The sequence below is a fragment of the Hemiscyllium ocellatum genome, chromosome 22, assembly GCF_020745735.1.
Source record: "Hemiscyllium ocellatum isolate sHemOce1 chromosome 22, sHemOce1.pat.X.cur, whole genome shotgun sequence".
Classification (NCBI taxonomy): domain Eukaryota; kingdom Metazoa; phylum Chordata; class Chondrichthyes; order Orectolobiformes; family Hemiscylliidae; genus Hemiscyllium; species Hemiscyllium ocellatum.
Window position 1 is genome coordinate 34,072,749 of NC_083422.1, and position 19,264 is coordinate 34,092,012.

Sequence of the window (19,264 nt, forward strand, 5' to 3'; positions counted from 1 at the left end):
GTTCAGCATCATTTGTAACTCCTCAGATATTGAGCCACTCATTGTGTGCGCCCACATTTTAAAAAAAGACACAACCCAAGAGGTGTATTAATGCATTATTTTCACAACCATCTAGCACAGGTGGCAGCCATTCAAACCATCATGCTCATGCTGGTCTTTGGACAGCTGTCCAATTTAGTCCCAAATCTCATCGTTCTCCCCACAATTATACAAATTAGTTTTCTTTTGTTACATGTACAATTACCTTCCAAAAGCTTGTTTGGAGTCAGATTTTATCAGGTGATGAATTCTTGAATTTCAACAATTCTATAAAAATGAATCTACTTCTCTCAATTGTTTTGCCAATTAATTTAAACCTATCACCACTGGGTACTGATCAATTAGGAAATCAGGAAAGCCCAAAACGGTATAATTTTGATTCACTTCACCATGAGAAATTTTGACAGGTAATTTTATACAGGTATAGAAACATTAGATACACATGTAGGCTGTTTAGGCCATCAAGCTTGATCTACCATTCAGTATGATCACAGCTGATCCTTTTTCTGACCACTGTCCCCAATATCCCTTGATGCCTTTAGTGTCTAGAATAAGAGAAAACCACAGAGTGAAGACCACTTACAGTAACTTCTAACTTGCTAAGAAATGACAAAAGCAAAATACCAATAACTTCTAAAGTGATATCGTAAGAGTTCAAGTACACCACAAAAACATGCCAATTTTAATTTTATTGCTAAAAAGCTGTTTTTGTTTACAGTACAGATACAGGCATAATTCATGTACAACATATTGCAGGTATTTGAAAGCAATAATTTATTAACTTGATCTCTATTCACACAGGAACAATTATGTCAAAACTCAAAGTACAACTGTTTGAAGCCATTGAAAGAGGAACTTAATAAATTGATATTAAAACAATTTGACCAAAATGTTATTTGAGTTTACATGTGAAGCTTTATTATAATAAATGAAAACCATTGTATGCAGAAGGTAAAACAACTTTTCAAAACTGCACTGTACGTTCTTGTTATTTGCAGTAAATGGAACTGCATTTGTACTCTTAACATAGTACCAACGGCAGCTGTTGATGACATACAGCATGATTAGAACTCTTTATCTATCAATTTTGCAATTGTGTTCAGCTGGATGTTTGAGGTTCCTTCATATATTGAACCTGGAAAAGCACAATAAACTGGATTACAATTCATAAAGACAAATTTCAAAGCAGTGACTAAATCAGCAAAAATAGTTATTTTTGCAGTTGCTTTGAGTAATTGTGCCATAATGGACTGTTGTACTCATGGGGTGACTGCTTGTGATGAGCAAATTCAAGCTAGACAGCAACCTCAAAAAACTAAAGTGCATTCTTAATACTATGTACACTAGTATATAACATTTTGTTATAGGGATTCAAATTTGATAGTGAAAAATGGGATTAAAGCAACTGAAACACCTTGACATTTATTCCGCTTAAAAGGTCGGGGTCATGTTGCTTTAAGAGGTTAACAGCTAGGAAAGGGAGGGAATTAAAATGCTGGGCTTTAGGAACTGCAAGAGCACCTAAAAGAAAATGGCAGTTCAGAAAACTATCCAAATTTATTTAATAGTATCAGATTATAAGAAATTGAACCATTTAAAAAAAAACTTTAGGGGGCTTTTTAGCTGGACACATGGTGTCTTCAAAATTTGTGTTAATGGCAGTCCAGAGGGAGTTAGAACTAGTTTAAAAAGCATTCAATGAACCCAAAAGATCAAGTTAAGGGCAGCTTGGAACAGGCTACAATATCAAAGAGATGGTGGAGATGAAGAGAGTTCATCACTTTCACCTTTATTGAAGTGGTATGTTTACTAAGAGAGGTCAATGGCATCTTGAAGCTGGAAGTGTGCTGAAACGAGGAGGTTGCTGCCAACAGCAGGAATGCAGCTGTTTGGCAGATTTGGTTAGGGCAGGATTGGTCCCTGAAAGTCACTGCTAATAAACTGCAAACAGTGGATTGAAGGAAGCAATATTTGTTGATGCATTTGAGAAAGGCTGGAGATTGGAGAAATTCAGCAACAGCTCGGTGAAGCTGTGTTTGGCAAAAACTGAAATTCTGCCAATATTTAGACACTTGGGAGCAGTGTCAGGAATCCCAGGTATTTTGTCTCTGGAGAATAGATAGAATTATCTAAATGCAAGCAGTCTGATTCAAAGCTCTGAAGGCCTTTCCAAGGCTAGACCCTTGTTAAGCCAAATTTTAATGAGATTTGTTGACCGAAGAAAGTCACTAACATCTGCCTTGACCCCATCAACTCGCTAAACTGCAATCTGCAGGATGTTCAACCACAATTTGTCTGTTATCTCATTTACTTTGTGTTAATCCTGAATTTAACAGTCCAAGTTGTATACGTGGTGTATGCAGTTTAGAATTAGGGCATTACCTGGTCAACACACATGTCATTATTACTTATGTTTGTTTTACTTAAGTTTCTATCAAAGTATTTTGTGACATTTCATCTGGACTTGGAATCTGACTGCTTTCTTTCTTACCTTGATTCTCATACACATTTCGTATTTTGAAATATTATGGGCAATCAAACTAGATAATACAAATATCCAGTAGAATGTGAGCACTACAGGTTCTGGAGATCAAAGTCGAGAGTGTGGTGCTGGAAAAACACAGCAGGTCAGGCGGCATCTGAGGAGTAGGAGAATCGACGTTTCGGGCATAAGCCCTTCATCAGGGATCCCTGATGAAGGGCTTATACCCGAAACATCGATTCTCCTACTCCTCAGATGCCGCCTGACCTGCTGTGTTTTTCCAGAAATACAAATATCCAACTTGTCCAAAATTCTCATAATTCTGATAACAAATATAATTACAAATATTCTAGCCAATCACAACCATGCTGCTTCAATCAGTCAATCGATTACAAGGTGAAGTTTAACCAAAGGTAAATGACCACTTCAGCAAGTCGAGGGTTCAGGTATAAGGTTTTGTCTATTGATCATTCCCTTCTCCTCATGCCATCCTTTAAACATAAAATGTGAACACTAACCCATTTATGAAATTTTAAATACTAGTTAGTGATAAAATTCAAAAATCTTTCACTACCCTTGAAAATAAATATTCAACCACAAGTTCTGAATATATATATATATCAATGTTTTTGTACAAATCATAAACAAGATTTTTTTTTACCTATTTTACAATCACGATAGTATTTTTCTATAGGATAGTCTTTGGTGAAGCCAACTCCTCCCATCCACTCAATACATTTGGAAGTGGTCAAGGCTGCCACCTGTAGGAAATAAATATTAAGAGGGAAGTAACTCTTGCCACTTTTGGAAAAATTCAGATCATACATATGGTTTCTATAATTCTTCACACATGTACCTAGTAAAATTGTTATTTTCCACACCTTATTTTCTCTCATTAAGCTTCGCAAGCACGTAATATCAGGCCCTCTATTGATGCTGCCCTTTCAATTACCACTGCAGCATGGTTACAATCTGATGTCCTTTGTGATTTTATTCCCATCTCACCTTCAGCTAAAGAAACATTATCCAGCCTCATCTCAACATTAGGAGAAAGTGAGGACTGCAGATGCTGGAGATCAGAGTCGAGAGTGTGGTGCTGGAAAAACACAGCAGGTCAGGCAGCATCTGAGGAGCAGGAGAATCGACGTTTTGGGTATAAATCCTTCATCAGGAATGAGGCTGTGCTTTTCCAGTACCACACACTCAACCTTTCTCAACATTATTCAAGCTCCATGATATAAAGTTGGATTGGCATATCGTGAAGCAGCTTTGGAGATCCAACATTCTCTTTGTTTCTCATATTTAAAACTACTGAAAGAAACAGTTGTATCAATTATATTATAATAAATATATCAATCTTGTCTAACAAGCACTATTCTTGAATTCAACCTGATCTGTATTTAGTTCCTAACCTCGGAAGTGTAGTATTTTGCCATGGAGGCTTCTTTAACAAAGGGTTTCCCTGCTTCTTTCAGTCGAGCAGCATTGTAAGTAAGGAGCCGTGCAGCTTCCAACTGGGTTGCAATCTGAGAAATTTGGTGTTGCATACCCTGTAAAACAAATGTTGAGTCAAAGAATCATACACCATGGAAACAGACCCTTTCATCCAACTCATGCGCGCTTACTAGACATTTCAATCTGACCTAGTCCCATTTGACAGCACTTGGCCCATATCTTTTTAAACCCTTCCAATTCATATACACATTCAGATGCCTTTTAAATGTTGTAATTTTACTTATCTCCAGCACTTCCTCTACTCTTTTAAAAAAAACATTCTAAGCAACAGAACTCTTTTACTATTTGGCATGCTATAGCCATGCATTACTCAGCTTTGGTTTAAAGTTAGCAGCCATTATCTTTGCAAAATTGTTGAAAATCACAACTTACACTATTCTAATTTGTGCCCACTAATTACATTAAGTATCAGTTGCAAGATATACCTTTGAAACAGATGAAATGTTCAGATTTTGTAGTCAATGGAAAACAAACAGCACTGGCCATTCATTACATTATGCACACCCAAAAAATTTTGACAGGCTTTTGGAAAGGAACTTGATCAAATTACAAATCTAAATCGTGCACCATCCTCTAGATAAAATCTGCGATCGTGCAAATTCGACAAGCAACTGTGTAATCTCCTTCAGCTATCAGATTGAAGAATTCTTACTGACACATGCAGTCAAACCAGGAACCGTAAATCAGAATAGCTACTTCAATGCCAAATTATATACAAAAAGCAAAAGTATTCTCCTCTTTCTTTCAAAAGAACAAAGAAGATTAGCAAAGTCTTCACTTGGAATGTAAGTAATGCATCAGCTGCATTAGTGAGATTGAAATAATCCTCAGATAAGCACATGGATGATTTTGGGATAGTGTAGGGGGACGTGCCGAGAATAGTTCACAGGTCGGCGCAACATCAAGGGCCGAAGGGCCTGTTCTGCACGGTACTGTTCTATGTTCTAATACAAATCTGCATATAGAAAAGTTAATTGTCAGATTAGAGATTTTTTTGGTAGTATGTGTGTCCTAGCACATAGTTAAACATTTCCTTATACTTAATATGACAGAAAGAATTGGCATGTCAATTTAAAGTAAATATTCATCATGCATTCAAGTGAACAAACTCCACGCTTTTCTGTTTAAATGCTGAATTTTGTTGCAGTCTTCGTAATACTGCATCTTCAAGCAAAGGAGGGTTACTCTGACAGTAACTACATGATTTTCATGTTTACTATAGTGGGTGCGCAAGGACTGTAGCAATTTAAGAAGACAGTTCAACATCACCCTCTCCATGGCAACTAGGCATGGGTAATAAATGAAGGCATGTCCAGCAATACCCACATCTCATGAACAAATTTTTAAAATATGGATGTCAGGCTGTCAGAAGTTGCTGTTCAATTTTCAAGTTCAAGTTTCTGTTGGTAATGCTATCCAAATTGCTATTTTTAAACCATAAAAACCAGGTCAAGTTGCTAAAGAATTAGGCAATGAATCTGAAAGGTGTTAGTGGTTGAACAATGCAGAATTCTACTTTTGGTTTTCCTCCAATCAGCTGACTAAAGATTATTATTCTAGTTATTTAAATTGAAATTAAAATTGAAATTAAAATTGCATAAATAAAGCAATGCCGAATTATGAATCTTGAAAATTATTTTTGGCACAATAAATTTAATTGTTATTAACCAACATTTACCTATCACACATCAGCATCAACAGAATATCATACAAAAAGGCGACTGCATGGATCAATGAATTAGGATTCTGCTTCTTCATTTCTAGACAGTCCTTTTTCTATCAGTGGGAAAGCTTGTGGATGAAATGACTCTTACAGCAGGAATTATGTTCACAGTGTGAATTTCCCCTGCCAGAAATAAAAATATTCATCTCCAAAATGTTTTATTTCAAAGTTTTCTTTTCCATTGTCTTACGGTACAATAAGCCATATTCAGGCAAAAACAAAGACCAGCATCCTGAAACAATGGTCAATGCTTTTCTCATTAGGATATATTACTTCTCTGACTTCTGCCTTTTAGTAAAATAGATGGCCTCCCTACAACTGGGATCACAAGTTCACCATATAGCAAATAATATGAAAGGATCTTTCAGCCTAATCATGCTGTCTCATGCAATTGATATCTTGTGTATTACATTAAGTACACTTTCCATTACTTTCAAAGCCACATGATTTCCTGGTGGAATCAAACTGGGAAATAAAATGACTCAGTGACCTGCCTACACATTCAAAACAAGGCCAGATGATCATTCCGGCCCTGAATTTTTAAACAGTATTTTTTGTGACCTCAGCCCAAGCTAAAAACAGGTAAACATCATGTTTAAAGGAATTCAGACAGTGTAAGCTTACGCCTAGGTTTCAACTATGTTCTGAGATTCTCTGTTCTGTGCGAAACCAACTACCTTTCTTTCAGAAAGTTTACAGAAAAATGACAAACACAAGAAGCTGATATTTCACATTCTCAACTGTGGTCATTCATGCAAATCAACGTTCTACTCTGCTATGGCTTTGCAGTATTTTCTGACTCACAACAGCCTTCTTGATCACAGAATTGTTACTGTGCAGGAGGAAGCCAGTATCCCATTCTGTCTTTGGTTTTCAGAATGAGCATTATAACTTAGTGATACTTCTGCTTTTCCCCAAAATCCACCATATTATTTTCCCAGAAACCTCCATTTTATTTCTAATCTAATAATCGTCTAATATCACCTTGAATGCTTTAATTAAACCTGCCATTGACAGACTCCAAGGCATAGCACTCTGAATTCCAAATACTCACTTTCTCACATGAAATTGCTTGTTTTGTCATTTATTTTTAAATCTGTGCCCTCTCATTCTTGTACCTTTTCCAAGTGAGAGCAATTTCTTTCTATCTACCCTGTCCAGACTCATGATTTTGAAAACATCTATGAAATCTCCCCTTAGTTGTCTTCTGACCAAGGAAAACAGTCCCAAGTTCTGAAATCTGTTTTCATAACAAAAGTTTCTAATTTGTGGAATCGCTCTCACAAATTTCTGTTGTACTCTTGACAATGCACTCAGATCCTTTCTGAAGTGTGGCATCCAAAACAATACACAATATTGCAGCTGAGGTCTAACTAGTTTCTTAAACAAGTTCAGCAATAATCTCCTTGCTGTTGTACTCTATGCCCTTTTTAATAAATCATAAGATATAGCATGCTCTACTAACTGCTCTCTCAATCTGTCATAGAATCAGAAAATTTTATATTTAGATGGAGGCCATTTGACCCATGTCTTTATTGCTCCTAAAAGGGCTACCCAGCTAGGCCCATTCTCTAGCCCTAACTGAGTGGCTTTCAAAATTCATCATTGATGTCCAAATATCATTTATCCGAATTTCGGATTATCTGAAGAAGATCTCAAGGTCCTGATAGAAACATTACAAAGAGGTGTTTCCAACACTGATCACATCTTTTGCTTACAATGATTAAAAATGAACCCGGCGTATTGAAATGTTGCTGAGAACAGTGCTAGATGTCGATGGGAGCCCAGGCACCATCTCCAAGTGACTGACTGCCCGCCCTCTCTCTCCCCACATTTTCCCTGGAATTCTACGCAGGGCAGGGATGGAGACTCACGTGTGGTGTGGTCCTGCCTAGTCTCCTGAATGAGGAGCAGATTTAGCAACTGCTCGCTGTGTTAATCCCATTGAACTGATTGGGGTGGGGGGCGCATGGGAGCTTCAGCAATGCTGCAGGTCCCTTACACACAAGTGTGTGTCTGCTCAGTAACAAGCCCTGAGGCAGACATAGGGAGCAAGACAGGCCGAGGAAGGAAAAAGGAAACTTCAGAAAAACTCTTGAGTCCCAGAATCAATTAACCGAATAATCAATTATCCAAACGAATGTGCCCGCCCATCTCGTTTGGATAATTGAGGCTCCTCTATCCATTGTTCCAGAAAGTTTTCCTGCACACACTGCTGGAATATTTCCCCTTCCATGCCCCACACTCTACAGCTTTTACAGCCTCATTCCTGATGAAGGGCTTTTGTCTGAAATGTCGATTCTCCTGCTCCTTGAATGCTGCCTGATCTGCTGTGCTTTTCCAGCACCATACTCTTGACTCTACTGCTTTCCCAGTCTCCTCTAAGGTTATTGAAATCACCAACTCTATTGCAATCCTACTTGTCCTGCAGATTTCCAGAATCGGCCTACAAATGCTCTCTCCTACGTCTTCACCGCCGTTAGGAGTCTATAATAAATACACAACAAAATCACCACTTACTTCCTGTTTCTCACCTCCAACCACATAAATTCCAATTCAGGAAAAGCACTTTATTCACTGGCAATGATACTATCTTTAACCAAGACTACAACACCTCCTCTCCCTTGTTACCCACACTGTTTCTACTAAAAGCCTTATAACTTGGGATGTTATGTTAAGGAGAAAGTGAGGACTGCAGACGCTGGAGATCAGAGCTGAAAATGTGTTGCTGGAAAAGCTCAGCAGGTCAGGCAGCATCCAAGGAGCAGGAGAATCGACGTTTCGGGCATGAGCCCTTCTTCAGGAAGCCCTGAAGGGCTCATGCCCAAAACATCGATTCTCCTGCTCCTTGGATGCTGCCTGATCTGCTGCGCTTTTCCAGCAACACATTTTCAGCATGTTGTGTTAAGGGTCCAGTCTGTCCTGCCTCCTTTAAATGAGATGTACATTTACACGCTGGTCCCTCTGCTCCTGCATGTCCTCTAGAGTAATACTCTTTATTTTATACTGTTTCGTTTTATACTGTAAATGCATCAACTTCATATTTCTCTGCATTGAACATCATCTGCCACTTTGGTGTCCACTCCTCCAACTTGTCAATGCTCTTTCAAAATTCTGCATTGTCCTTCTTATAGTGTTTCTAAATTTTACATTCCCTGTAATCTTTGAAATTGGTCCCTGTGCAACTAATTTTATATCCACATCGTTACCTGTTCTTTTATTTCCAGGAGCTCTAACTTTGCTTGTGTGGCACTCTACCAGGCATCTTTGGAAAACAATGTAGCTGATATTAACAGCAACACCCTGATCAAACCTCTCCTTTACCTTTTCAAACACACCAGCAGGTTAGTTGAACACAATTTTCCCTCACAAAATCCATGCTGGCTCTCCTTAATTAACCCACATTTGTCCATGTGGCTATTAATCCTATTCAGAATTCCGAACTACCAAAGTTAAACTGACTGGTGTAAATTGCTGTGCTTATTTTACAATAAAGGGCATAGTCTTTGTAATTCTTTAGTCCTCTGGGATCACTCCTGAATCTAAAGATGACTGAAAAATTATGGCTAGTGTCTCTGCCATAATGTATAATCACCTCCCTCAGTATCCTTAGGTGCATCTCAGTCAGCCTCAAGACAGAAGGGTTAGGAATTACCTTGAAAAAAGTCAGTGACTAAAGAAAGCTGAAAATAGCATAAGATCCAAATATATTAAAGAAACAAAGTCCCAGAATGATAGAAAACATGTTTGATGTATGTACCTGGAAATCATAAATTCTTTTTCCAAATTGAACTCGCTGCTTCAAATAAGGAATAGTGCTATCAAAGCATCCCTGTGCCAACCCAAGCATCTGTAGAAAACAAAATTTGAAACATATCATTGCCTAAAAGAGTCAGAAAAATTTAGTGTTTTACATTCAAAGCGGTCCCCCTTTAATATTCTAGGTTCTATAATAAGAATGCTGACCATTTTCCAATTAGACCAACTGACACCACAGCACAGACCATGAATATAATGGACTAGACTTGACTGGGGTGACAGTGGTTAGCACTGCAGCCCCACAGCACCAGGGACCTAGGTTCAAATCCAGACTCGGGGGACCGTTTGTGTGGAGTTCGTACATCTCCCCTTTTCTGCATGGAAACCCTAAAGATATGAAGGTTATGTGTGTTAGCCTTAGTTTAAAAAAAAAACACGTGGAGTGACGGGGATGGGGTGGGTTTGGGTGGGATGTAGACTCAGTGAGATGAATGCCTTCTTTCGGGGTGACATGGTGGCTCAGTGGTTACCATGTTGTCTCACAGCACCAGATTCAGATAACAGTCTGTGTGGAGTTTGCATGTTCTCCCCGTGTCTGTGTCAGTTTCCTCCAGGTGTTCTGGTTTCCTCCCAAAGTCTAAAGATGTACAGGTTAGGTGGATTGACCATGTTAAATTGTCAAGGTGTACAGGGATGTACAAGTTAGGTGGGCTAGCTGTGGGAAATGCAGGGTTACAGCGATAAACTAAGTTAGTGAGTGGGTCTGGCTGGACTGCTCCTTAGAGGGTCAGTGTAGACTCTATGGGCTGAGTCTATGATTTGGCTGCAAAATACTAGAGCAAAGCATATATATTTATGACTTGGAGGTGCTGGTGTTGGACTGGGTTGGACAAAGTTAAAAATCACACAACATATATTTCGTTTCAGCATATTTTTAAAAAATCTATACCACATGGTATAGAACTCCTCTTAAGTAGTTTTAGTTTAGCTCACACAGTAGTCTGAAATTGCAACCATTGACCCACTCTAAGAATGCTCTCCTTGAGTGACATTAGGTCCCCAATAGAAATTTACATATCTGCAAATATTCTAGTTATGTATTGCTCTACAAACCTGTGCGGCAATCCCAATCCTGCCTTCATTTAGCATTCCAATGGCATATTTGTACCCTTGTCCCTGCTGTCCCAAAATATTACTCTCTGGAACCTGCAACAAAGAAGTAAAATGTGATCCACTTCAGAAGAAAAAAATGCGAACAAATACTGAATCATTGGATAGAATCAGTGAATGGTTCTCAAATAGGAGACCATTAGTCATTGTGGCTATGTGGCTCAATAAGACCAATTCACTTAATGCCACTCCCCTCTTTATTCCCCATCATTCTATAAATTTTCTCTCTTCAGATAATGATTCAATTCCCTCTTGAAAATCCTGACTGAATCAGTCTTCACCACAGTTCTCAGGCAGTGCATTCCAGATCCTAACCACTCATTACACACAAAAAAGATTTTCCTCATGTTACCATCAGTTCTTTTACCAATAATCTTAAACTGGTGTGTGCTGGTTTTTGATCCTTCTGAAAGTAGAAACAGTTTCTCCCTATTTTCACTGTCTGTCAATTACCTTCTCTCTAAGGACAACTGGCCAGCTTCTTCAATCTATCCAAGTACTGAATCTCGTCAGCTTGCAAACCATAGTACAACGGTCCAAATCTTTGTCTCTGGATAATTGGAATTGGATATACCCCTGAAGATTCACTTTTTAAGTCCGAATGCAATGATTATGCAGAATTGTCTGGAAAGTTAAACTTACTTTGGAACTCTTTGAAAGAGTCTCTGAGTTGTAGATTGAGATTTCTGAGCATTTTAATTTACTTACCAGGATAGTTACCAAGAAACTGTTAGTCCTAATATTATCAGTTCCAATTCTTATTATCTATACAATCGACTCCTTCTGAACCTCCCAACTCCCTCCATGACAGCCCCTATCCACCCAGCCACCCTAATTAGCTGACAGAATGGTGGTGTAGCAGACTATCTAGCTAGTGTCCTACTAACCTACCTTACTTCTCTGCCACCCAAACCCCTTACCAACTAACCTCATCCAATGTACCCACTAACACAACTACACTTTCACCTATTCACTCATTTAATCACACTAACTCAAAAGAAATTCTGGAATATTTGAACTTTACTCCCTAGAATATTACAGCTAATGCCATAAAAAAGGGATTTGGCTTCTTCTGCGCTATATTGAGGCCTGCCTAGTTTTCTAGAATGGAGGTTCCAGGGAGCAGCCAGCTTTAGAAGTCTGATCTGAAAGGTGCCAGCAGGCAAATGTGTATATTTTCTTGTAATTAGCATCGGTCAGAACTACTCCAAGACTTGGGCCAATAAATAAGCAAATTGCATAAAACAGAAGAATATTATCAGCTATGATACTCCTTTCAGACAGTATAGCTACTCTAAGTTGGAAGGTTTTGATAGCAGTTAGATTAGAGTGTAGGAGACAGTGGAAAAAATGAGAGATAAATTCATAAACCATAACCAAATGGCAGCATAATTCTTGTGACCAATATATTTGAGGGTCTAAAAGGAATGATCACGTTAGCTGAAAATTTTGGTAGAATACGCCCATTTTGTTAGTGTTTTGTCAAGTGAGATTCATAGCTTGGAGTGACTTTTCTCAATCTCCTGCTCTTCACCTCACTGATTATGCAATTGGGTTCTCAGGCACTTTGCTCAGGGTAAACAGCTTGCCGCTGTTGGACTTTGTGGTGTTCATGACTGACACAATATTTAATGCCTAGCTACACACCACTTCAGAAGCTGCAAGCCAGGAATTGCCACTGATAACAGTGCTTAACTGTTTTCATGAAGGATATATCACAGAGGACAGAAAAGCTTGCTGCTTTACAGATAGGAGTCCTAAGGCATTGGTGGTTGAGGTGGTCGAGAGGAGGGAGGATTACCACAGGCGGTCACACCATCAGAACAAAATTGCAACTGACCTATATTGCAGCCTGGATCAGTGTTGTGTCCTGGGAGAAGAGGGAAGCCCAGCATTGCAGAAAGAAGGTTGATGAACTCTCCGATCCGAAAAGATAAGTATCAACATCATCTCTTTGCTCCCGCACAGGGCCATCAGTTATTATCTCTCTGTCACTGCATATGCCTCTCACCATAGTTATTTGACTATAACTCTCACTATTGTATACATCATGTCCACTCATGTTCTCACACACATCACCCTTGCAAAATCTTGACCTGTGTGTTTTTACTCATTTACTGGGGAACCTTACTTTCTCTCCCGTTTATGTATCAAAACTATCTGCTCTTCCATTCATTTCCATCATATGTATTTGCATTGTGGAAAACAATTGGCCCAGCACCTTGAATTATATCTTCATAGCACCCAAACTATCGTATCTGTAATCTTTGTACTGCTTGCACTTGAGTGAGAGAACTGACCATGCCTCAATTCCCATATTACAGGAGGACTAAGTGCCTGACTGACCATGTTAATCCACTTGATTGAAATCAGGCAACTCTTTAACTGACTACCTCTTGACGGAGTATAGTTCTCATTCACCAAGGACTGCTATCTTCAACTTTCACACATCACCATTTGCTTGGGAACACACATAACATGTTTATGACATATTCTGCTGACCAATGCATAAGGTGTGTCATTTTGACATAGTTCAGCACTGCACATGTTCACCCTCTTGACTGTTCAGTGCACCCCAATGTCACATCCTGCTTCCCTGTCCTCTGCACTAAAAGGCAATGCAAGGCACAGAGGCTGGCAGCGTGTAATTAAATAGTGTGCAATATGAAATAGATACAGGCTGGCAGACTCCAAGTAAAAGATCACTAGGAAAGCAAGCTAAGAGCAAAAGATACATCCTGTGCAGATGCACGAGAAGTTTGTATCCTTGCACGTAAAGCTACAGGCAGTAGCTTGCAAGATATTCTTGAGATCCAAAGTAAAGTGTTGAAGGACTGAAGTTGTGTGAATTGGTCAAAAAGCAGACATAAAGTGGTGAGGCTGCTAGGTTGCTGCTGCCGCTGACTCACATGGACATGGAGCATGCCTGATCATTGCTCTAAACAGGCAGTTTACTCATGCCTGAAACAAGGAATGAGCTGCAGCCATTAGGTACTGCTTCTGTTTTACCTGTCAGGAATTAAGACCATTCAGTTTCTAGAGAAAGGAGAGAATTGGAAGTGGCATCTAAATAAAGTGAGTTGTAAATACATAGAAATGTGGTTATCACTTGATCAGATGGGCCAATGGGTTGAGGAGTGGCAAATGGAGTGTAATTTAGATATATTTGAGGTGCTGTATTTTGGGAAAGCAAATCTTAGCAGGATTAATACACCTAATGGTAAGGTCCTCTGGAGTGTTGCTGAACAAAGAGATCTTGGAGTGCAGGTTCATAGCTCCTTGAAACTGGAGTAGCAGATAGATAGGATAGCGAATAAGGTGTTTGGTATGCTTTCCTTTATTGGTCAGTATATTGAGTACAGGAGTTGGGAGGTCATGGTGCGGCTGTACAAGACATTGGTAAGGCCATGTTTGGAATATTGCTTGCTAACCACTGAGCCACCGTACCGCCTAAGGCATACCTAATAGGCAAAAGATTGGGCACGAAAATGACAAATGGGAGAATAGTTGAGAGTTGGAACCTGTTCATTATAATTTTCTGAAGCCTCCATATGCCTCCATATGTTGCCTGAGGTGGCCTGGTGGCTCACTGGTTAGTACTGTTGCCTCACAGTGCCAGGGACCCTGGTTCAACTCCACCCTTGGGCAACTGTCTGGGAGAAGTTTGCGCATTCACCTGGTGTCTGTATAGGTTTCCATCAGGTGCTCTGGTTTCCTCCCACAGTCCAAAGATGTGCAACGTAGATGGATTGGTCATGCTAAATTGCCGATAGTGTTCAGGGATGTATAGGTTAGGTGCATTAATCTAGGGAAACAGTACGGGGATGCATCGGGGTGTAATACTCTTCAGAGGGTCAGTATGGATATATTGGGCTGAATGGCCTGTTTGCACACTGTTGGGATTCGATGGAATCTTGTCGTCTTCTCTGCTTTTCCTGTTAAGAACTGATTTCCTGTCTGGTTTATTAAGAAGTAATGAATGCACAGTTAGTCACATCCAGATTCCAGAAATCTCTGATTTTGTAAGAACTTCACTTACCTAAATCCCAAAACCTTCCTCCAGTCCCAACCTATGCAGTGAAAGCAGGAATTTGGTTTTTGCACTTACCTCTATGACCATGGCCAGACTGTCTGTAATATTTTTCTTCCCACATCTACATGGTTACCTCTGCCATCTATCATGAATATTCATTCTTGACCCTCCTCTCTTGCTGATCGACAAGCTGTCCGTCAGTGGCATAAATACAGAGATGGCGCCATACTTAACACATTAGTGCAAATACACAGAATTGTACTACACTGCCACTTTTCGCAATTCTTCACTTTCATCCACTGATACATCAGTAATCACATAAGCCTCAATTTCATCCACTGAAACTATGATCTTTGTTCCTGCAACATATCCTGAATACTTGTCGCTGATTTAGGACTCTTATTTATCCCTCTGTCTTTGCTACATGAACATAACTGTTTATAAGTGGCTACAAGTACCTGGATTTTCCTATTTGGTATTGAACGCACAGGTCAGATTAACAGTTGTGCTTTAGTCATAACGATCCTTGTAACAAAGCCACAATAGATCAAAGTTATAATTACAAATATTTTATATAATAAATAAATTTAATTTAAGAAACACACATTAGACAACACAGAAAGACATATAGTTTTTTTTTCACAAGTTACAACATATTCAAGTAAATAACAAAGTTCTTCCAGTGGTTTAGTTAAGCTGAGCAGCAACGCTACACAGACAGACGTGCGCTCACGCACACATGCACACACATACACGTTCCAAGACTGATTTCTGTTTTATGCTCAATAATAGTGGCGGAGTCGTGAACAATCCAAGATTCACACTCACAATTGTCATCTAGTGACATCTGTTGGAAAAGTAAATGCACTACTGCCAGATAAAAATAGATTTGGTTTTGCTCTGGTTCCTCATGGTCAAAGCAGTCTATCAATAGTGTGGAATTACAGAGAATTGCCACTTGGACAAAATACCTGCAGGTGAAATGTATTCGTGGAACCACATTTAAGCAGCAGTCCATTACTATGGGGAGTATGAAAAATAGCAAAGAAATATTTGCAGCTTACCTTTTGTATGCATAACATTCCAGCATATGCTAAATACAACTTTGAAAAATGTACCTTTACATTATCAAAATTGACTGCACAAGTAGATGATGCACGAATTCCAAGTTTATCTTCTTTTTTTCCCACTTGCAGGCCTTCAGTGTCTTTGTCTACAATGAAGCATGTGATCCCTCTGTAACCCTGAATGTACAAGACATTAAATTAGGAACATTAAACTAATTTTAATAATATTTTTAATAAAGAAGAACAGTAAAAAGTCAAGAATTTTATTGTTTCAAAAAGGGACAGTTTCATACCTGGTTACTCGGCAACTCAATGGCCATGCAATTTAAGTGTGAGAAGGGATGGGTGTGGGGGTGAGCAAAGTTCGATGCTGTCTCAATTTGAATAATACATCAGAAAAACAAACTGAAGATCAGAACAATAAAGAAAGACTGCTATTTTTTTTTATCCCTGACAAGACTGCAAAAATTATATTAAGTTTTATATTGACCAGGAACCAGTACGTTTTTCTTTTGTTTTAAGACAATAAAGTTTAACATACCAAGTACTCACTAAGAGAGCAAAGCCAAAAGATCCTACTATTTTAAAGAAATGAATTAAACTTTATTATAAAGTTAAGAACAGTAAAACAATAGAGTCATAAAGTCAGAGATGTACAGCAAGGAAACAGATCCTTTGGTCCACTCGTCCAGATATCCCACCCATTCTAGTCCCACCTGCCAGCAACCGGCCCTCCAAACCCTTCCTATGCATATACCGTTTAAATGTTGCAATTGTACCAGCCTCCACCACTTCCTCTGGCAGCTCATTCCACACAAGTATCACCCTCTGAGTGAAAAAGTTGCCCCTTAGGTCTCTTTTAGATCTTTCCCCCCTCACCCTAAACCTATGCCCTCTAGTTCTGGACTCTCCCACCCCAGGGAAAAGACTTTGTCTATTTATCCAATCCATGGCCCTCATGATTTTATAAACCTCTACAAGGTCACCCCTCAGCCTCCAACACTCCAGGGAAATTAGCCCTAGCCTATTCAACCTCTCCCTATAGCTCAAATCCTCCAACCCTGGCAACATCCTTGTAGATCTTTTCTGAACCCTTTCAAGTTTCACAACGTCTTTCTGATAGGAAAGAGACCAGAATTGCATGCAATATTCCAACAGTGGCCTAACCAATATCCTGTACAGACACAACATGACCTCCCAACTCCTGTACTCAAATACTCTGACCAATAAAGGAAAGCATACCAATTGCCTTCTTCACTATCCTATCTACCTGTGACTCCACTTTCAAGGAACTATGAACCTGCACTCCAAGGTCTCTTTGTTCAGCAACACTCCCTAGGACCTTACCATTAAGTGTATAAGTCCCACTAAGACTTGTTTTCCCAAAATACAGCACCTTAAATTTATCTAAATTAAACTCCATCTGCTACTTTTCAGCCCATTGCCCAGCTGATCAAGATCCTGTTGTAATCTGAGGTAACCTTCTTCACTGTCCACTATACCTCCAATTTTGGTGTCATCAGCAAGCTTACTATATACCTCTTATGCTCATATCCAAATAATTTATATAAATGATGAAAAGTAGAGGGCCCAGCACCGATCCTTGTGGCACTCCACTGGTCACAGGCCTCCAGCCTGAAAAACAACCTTCCACCACCACCCTCTGTCTTCTACCTCTGAGCCAGTTCTGTATCCAAATGGCGAGTTCTCCCTGTATTCCATGAGATCCTTGCTTGCCAGATTCACATAGGGAACTTTGTCGAACGCCTTACTGAAGTCCATAAAGATCACATCTACCACTCTGCCGTCATCAATCCTCTTTGTTACTTCTTCAAAAAAACTCAATCAAGTTTGTGAGACATGATTGGCCACACATAAAACCATGTTGACTATCACTAATCAATCCTTGTCTTTCTAAATACATGTACATCCTGTCCCTCAGGATTCCCTCCAACAACTTGCCCACCACCGATGTCAGGCTCACTGGCCTATAGTTCTCTGGCTTGTCTTTACCTCCTTTCTTAAACAGTGGCACCATGTTAGCCAACCTCAATCTTCTGGCACCTCATCTGTGACTATCGATGATACAAATATCTCAGTAAGAGGCCCAGCAATCACTTCCCTTGTTCCCCACAGAGTTGCAGGGTACACATGATCAGGTCCTGGGGATTTATCCACTTTTATGCGTTTCAACTCATCCAGCATTTCCTCCTATGTAATATGGACATTTTTCAAGATGTCCCCATCTATTTCCCTACATTCTACATCTTTCCACAATATTTATATAATTTATACTATAACACTCCAATTTAACATGACGTAAATATGGGTGACTGTGACTGAATACCCCACATAGCAAATTAAGTAGTGAATGCAGTCAAAACACGTCCACTGAGGTGTGAGTAACACTGGGTAACTACATCTTAGCAAAACATTATCTCCTTTACAAGGTATCTAATTCATCACTGATTGGCTGTATTCTGTTCCCAAGAACCTTTATCACAAAGCACATCAGTGTATAAAGTACAAGATTATTTATTTCTATCAGTTGCTCAGAGTCTGAGATTTTATGATAATGAAGAATGAATCTTAACATTTTGAGTGCATGTTTAGAATTACTATGTTGTCATGACAATTACTTTTTCATTTTGTATGACCCTCCTCAAAACTCTTGAATAAAAATTAATCCCTGCTGGTATAACATCTCAATACCCTTAATTTTCTCTAAGACCTGCATACAAAACAATTCAAATGTACAGAGAAAAAGGAAAGCAAATATAGTACCTTCCAGAGCAGAAGGGTTATCATATAGAATTGAAGATGAGGATTTTTCCCGAGACTGATAGGGACTCTATCATCTAGTAGTGAATTTTTCACATCAACCATTTAACACAAGAACACCTATTAACTTGCTACAAACGTGATCTAGCACTACAGTTTGGAGTCCGTGAATAATACATCCATCATAGGATGCAAAATCCTTGTATATATTTTTTTGAAATTTATCATTGTCTTTATCCTCTTCATCAAATGTAATTTTGAGGGCAATGTTGTCCAGTTTTTGACAGTTCATCATATTATAATTTTTGACTCACGTGAAAAAAACCAATTAACTGTTGGGCATTCTCGACCTCTACTTGCTCATTATTACTGGTAGAGTTCTAGGTTCCATTGCAATAACCATATCAGTTTTAATTTGTTTACTGGACTTATATTTGCATCCTATATCCAGACCATTTCAAACCCAGGTAATCATTGAGTTTTCTATTTTTGCATCACTGCAGAAACTACCATTTATTCCATGAAGCTGAAACTAAATAACTGTTTCTCAGAACGTTCTCAAAACACTAGGTATCATATTTCTGAGTGCACCAGTTAAAACTAATACTGTCTTAAAGAGATGCATTGGCTCAATCCAGCAATTTAAATGCTAGTACTGATCCATGGATCAATTGATTGAAATTTGTCAATCTATT

At 39.0% G+C, this 19,264-nt stretch overlaps 1 protein-coding gene across 1 annotated transcript in view; it reads right to left on the reverse strand.

Moving 5' to 3' along the window:
- Window positions 1-709: 709 nt before the first annotated feature.
- Window positions 710-19,264, reverse strand: part of acadsb (acyl-CoA dehydrogenase short/branched chain) — a 62,486-nt gene continuing 43,931 nt past the window's right edge. The window contains exons 6-11 of the mRNA XM_060842032.1: window positions 15,840-15,965; window positions 10,632-10,724; window positions 9,520-9,609; window positions 3,934-4,071; window positions 3,183-3,282; window positions 710-1,174 (exon numbers count right to left, since the gene is read on the reverse strand). Coding sequence (XP_060698015.1) covers window positions 1,104-1,174; window positions 3,183-3,282; window positions 3,934-4,071; window positions 9,520-9,609; window positions 10,632-10,724; window positions 15,840-15,965 — 618 coding nt within the window. The 3' untranslated portion in view covers window positions 710-1,103. The remainder of the gene's footprint in view (window positions 1,175-3,182; window positions 3,283-3,933; window positions 4,072-9,519; window positions 9,610-10,631; window positions 10,725-15,839; window positions 15,966-19,264) is intronic.